We start from the raw sequence: 3,236 nt of genomic DNA, 5'->3' as shown, positions 1-3,236 counted from the left end.
GAATGAGTTGCCTCTTCATGTCAGAAAGCCCCCAGCCTTCCGGTTTTTAAATTGCGACTTAAAACAAATTTTTATTCCTTGGCTTTTAATTCGGTGTGAGAACTGTATGTTGTATTTGTCTGGCGTTGTATTATGTCCATTTATTGTTTCATGCTAATGTACAGCACTTTGGTCAACCTGGTTGTTTTAAATGTGCTTTAGAAATAAAAAAAAATAAAAATAAAAATACAGTTCATAAGCAGTGAAAGGGAGCGTGGAAAGGAAGTCTCTGCTGAATTCATTGATACCTCACATAAGCCTACCTAGTTATGCAAGGGGCGTGGCTTACCCAAATCAGATGAAATCTTCAGGAGGAGTTTGTTGAAGTATAGCACCTTGACTTTTAGGTCTACTTCCTTTTGCCATTAGGGGGCGTTATGTTATATTGAGTAAATGTCGTCCTTTAGATGTCGTCATGGTCGGATTCTGATGAATCCTGACAAGTTTTGAGCCAATTGGACAATGTACACTCAAGTTACACCCACTTCCTGTTTTGATGGCGAATCGCACAAAATGGCCGCCCCGCCACGGCCATGCCCTATGACAAAACCTTTCTCTTTTAATAACTTTTCATCTTTAACGTCTTAAAATTTGAAGTTGAACAGATGAAAGCTCTAGGAGGAGTTAGTTAAAGTACGACATGTGGAAATGGCAAAAATCGCACTAATCTCGAACTTTCAATTCAAAATGGTGGACTTCCTGTTGGGTTTAGGGTTGGGCTCCAATGGAGTTTTTTGTCCGTCGTGCCATGTTACATATGTGTACCAAGTGCCGTGGGTCTACATTAAACGTACTGCAGGGGCTTAATTTTATTTTAACTTTGTAGGGGCGCTAGTGAGCCATTTTTATGCAACTATTCCCGAAACCCTTAAAATTAATAGATTTCCCCCAGACTTGAGTATGTTAAGCACCTCAAAAAGACAATTCATGTGCAGAAAATAATAATTCCTTCAGTTTCGATAGGGCTTTGCTGCTGTCGGCACTCAGGCCCTAAGTATTACTATACTTTACTGTATGTCCTTAAAATCAATCGGCTAACTTTTCCAAAGGTGCTTGGGTGCAAAGGTGAATCATCTAATCCCATAAAAGGTCGGGTATAGGACATTTATAGTCTATTATAGTTATTACAGTCTATTATTTATGTTAGAAGCACAATGGTGTTGAGTTTAGGATGGCGTTAGAAGAGGGTTTCAACGTTTTGATTATGCCCCTGAAACACTGACAATAGAATGAGTTGTTGTCAACTGTTTGGTTGGGGAGTGGAAAAGGAAATAAATCTCTATTTTTTTTAAATGAAATATCAGGCTAAATCCCATGTTCAGATGGATATTTTATTTGACAGTGTAACCTTGTGTGAGGAGTCTCCAGGGGTCTCTATACTATGCCACCCCAAAGTCAGGAGGCTGATTGGCAGGACTTGGCTGGCTGTGGACCCTCCTTCCCAGCGTCTCCTCCTCTCTCTCTCTCTCTCTCTTCCCCCCTCCTGCTCTCTCTCTCTCTCTCTCTCTCTCCCCTCTCTCTCTCACCTCAATCGCAGAGCTGCGCTCACCGACTCGACACCGCCAACAGGGATGCAGCGAGGGCGCAGCGCAGCCTGAAAAATGGCACCACCACGCGTCCTGTGGATCTATCCATCCCTTTTCTTCCCGTCCTCCCTGCTTTTCCTTTTTCACGCGTTGTCGCCGTGCCGAGCCTTACGGAATTACCCGGAGAATGAAGGTGGGTGTCCTGGCGGGGTTTTGTGTGAACCTTAGGTGGAGTGGGATGACTTGTGCCCCCCATCCCGCGGTTCCACTTGCCGGGGAAGGAGCGCAACGCAGCGGCGGAGACTCCCGTTAAGTGCTCGGCTTGGTTATGAATCATGCATAAAGAAAAGCGGAGAGAGAGGGGGGGGGGCTGTTTGTCACGTTTTTCTTATCCGAGCTTACTGACATTAAATTTGTATGGGATATACACAATACTGCCATGTTGAAGATAGAGAGGGCTCTGTAGACATTTCACTTTCTGGCATGGGGAAAGCTTCTTCTTATGTTATTACTCTCTATAACTATATTTATTGCATTCAAGTAGCCTAACTTATAAAGATTATGCCAAAACAACATCGACATGTCTGCCAAAATCCCTCTTAGTTATAAATATCTCCATTAAAAAGCACTGATAAATGTTGTTTTTGCTGCTGGAGGCCACTGCAAACGAGGAGCAGCAATTACATTAAATTTGTCACACGCTGCTGCTGAGCCTCTCTCACTTATTGTATTAACATCGATGCTCGGCCTGAAATTAGCCAATGCATTTACTCACTAACTACTCCTGACTGCTGCTTGGTGGGCTGAAACATGGGGGCTGGCTTGTTTAATGGCAAGTTGCACTAAATGGAGAAAAGAACAGAGCGGTGTGCACAAGTTATTTATTGTTTTACAATAACTGCTTTCTAAAGCAAATTGTAGGCTGTTTGAAATAAGTGTGTGTGGTGGTGTTATGTTTTACAGTCTGACTGGACACACAGCTGGGACTGGATTGTCATTCTGTGAAATCATTTCATTGGGTATTCCCCAAAGCTCCTGTCAGTCCTGCTGTGTAGCTCGACAAAGCTTTCCATCCCTGTTATGAGCTGCATGATTTGCCTTTCATTGATATTTTCTGTCTTTTCTCACTTATTCTTTCTCTCACACATGCACACACACACACACACACACTCCAGGCTTAGATTAAACACCTTAAACACAAGTATGCACACTTGACAGCTTTGATGGGATCTCCTGTCTCTTGCTGATTTAAACAGCGTATGCATACATGCCGCTGAATGTATGTCACAGTGGAGTTCATGCAGAACAAAGGCTTCTGGAGTTTTTTAATGGCTGACACACACTTTTCAAACAATCTGCCAGGCAATCCACGTTTGTGTGTGACTGACTTGGTCTTTCATCTGGTTATTTCTCCGTCCTGCTGTGTCGGATTATTGGCCCAATTGGCACCTCCTAAGCCCTTAGCCCGACTTGTGTGTGTTTGTGGAGGGTGTGCACACGGTCCAGCCCGTTGCCCAGATGGTGTGTGTTTTTGGATGCTAAAATAAACCAATGAAGCCATTTCTATGCCCCGCATTTACCTATCCGGCCTGCCAGTTTTCATGCTGTGATTGCACATTCAGCTGAGGAATTGCTCTTCTTTGTGCCAGGGTGGGAGTCAGTGTGTGTGTG

The 3,236-nt window shown here is 43.7% G+C and overlaps 1 protein-coding gene across 2 annotated transcripts in view; it reads left to right on the top strand.

Annotated features, from left to right (window-relative positions):
* Positions 1 to 1,547: 1,547 nt before the first annotated feature.
* epha4b (eph receptor A4b) overlaps positions 1,548 to 3,236 on the top strand; it is a 103,231-nt gene continuing 101,542 nt past the window's right edge. For both annotated transcript variants that reach the window (XM_032531063.1, XM_032531062.1), the window contains exon 1: positions 1,548 to 1,758. In XM_032531063.1, coding sequence (XP_032386954.1) covers positions 1,641 to 1,758 — 118 coding nt within the window. In that variant the 5' untranslated portion in view covers positions 1,548 to 1,640. The remainder of the gene's footprint in view (positions 1,759 to 3,236) is intronic.

The sequence above is a fragment of the Etheostoma spectabile genome, chromosome 12, assembly GCF_008692095.1.
Source record: "Etheostoma spectabile isolate EspeVRDwgs_2016 chromosome 12, UIUC_Espe_1.0, whole genome shotgun sequence".
NCBI lineage: Eukaryota > Metazoa > Chordata > Actinopteri > Perciformes > Percidae > Etheostoma > Etheostoma spectabile.
The sequence above is the reverse complement of the archived record's forward strand: the minus strand, read 5'-3'. Positions and strand labels throughout refer to the sequence as shown.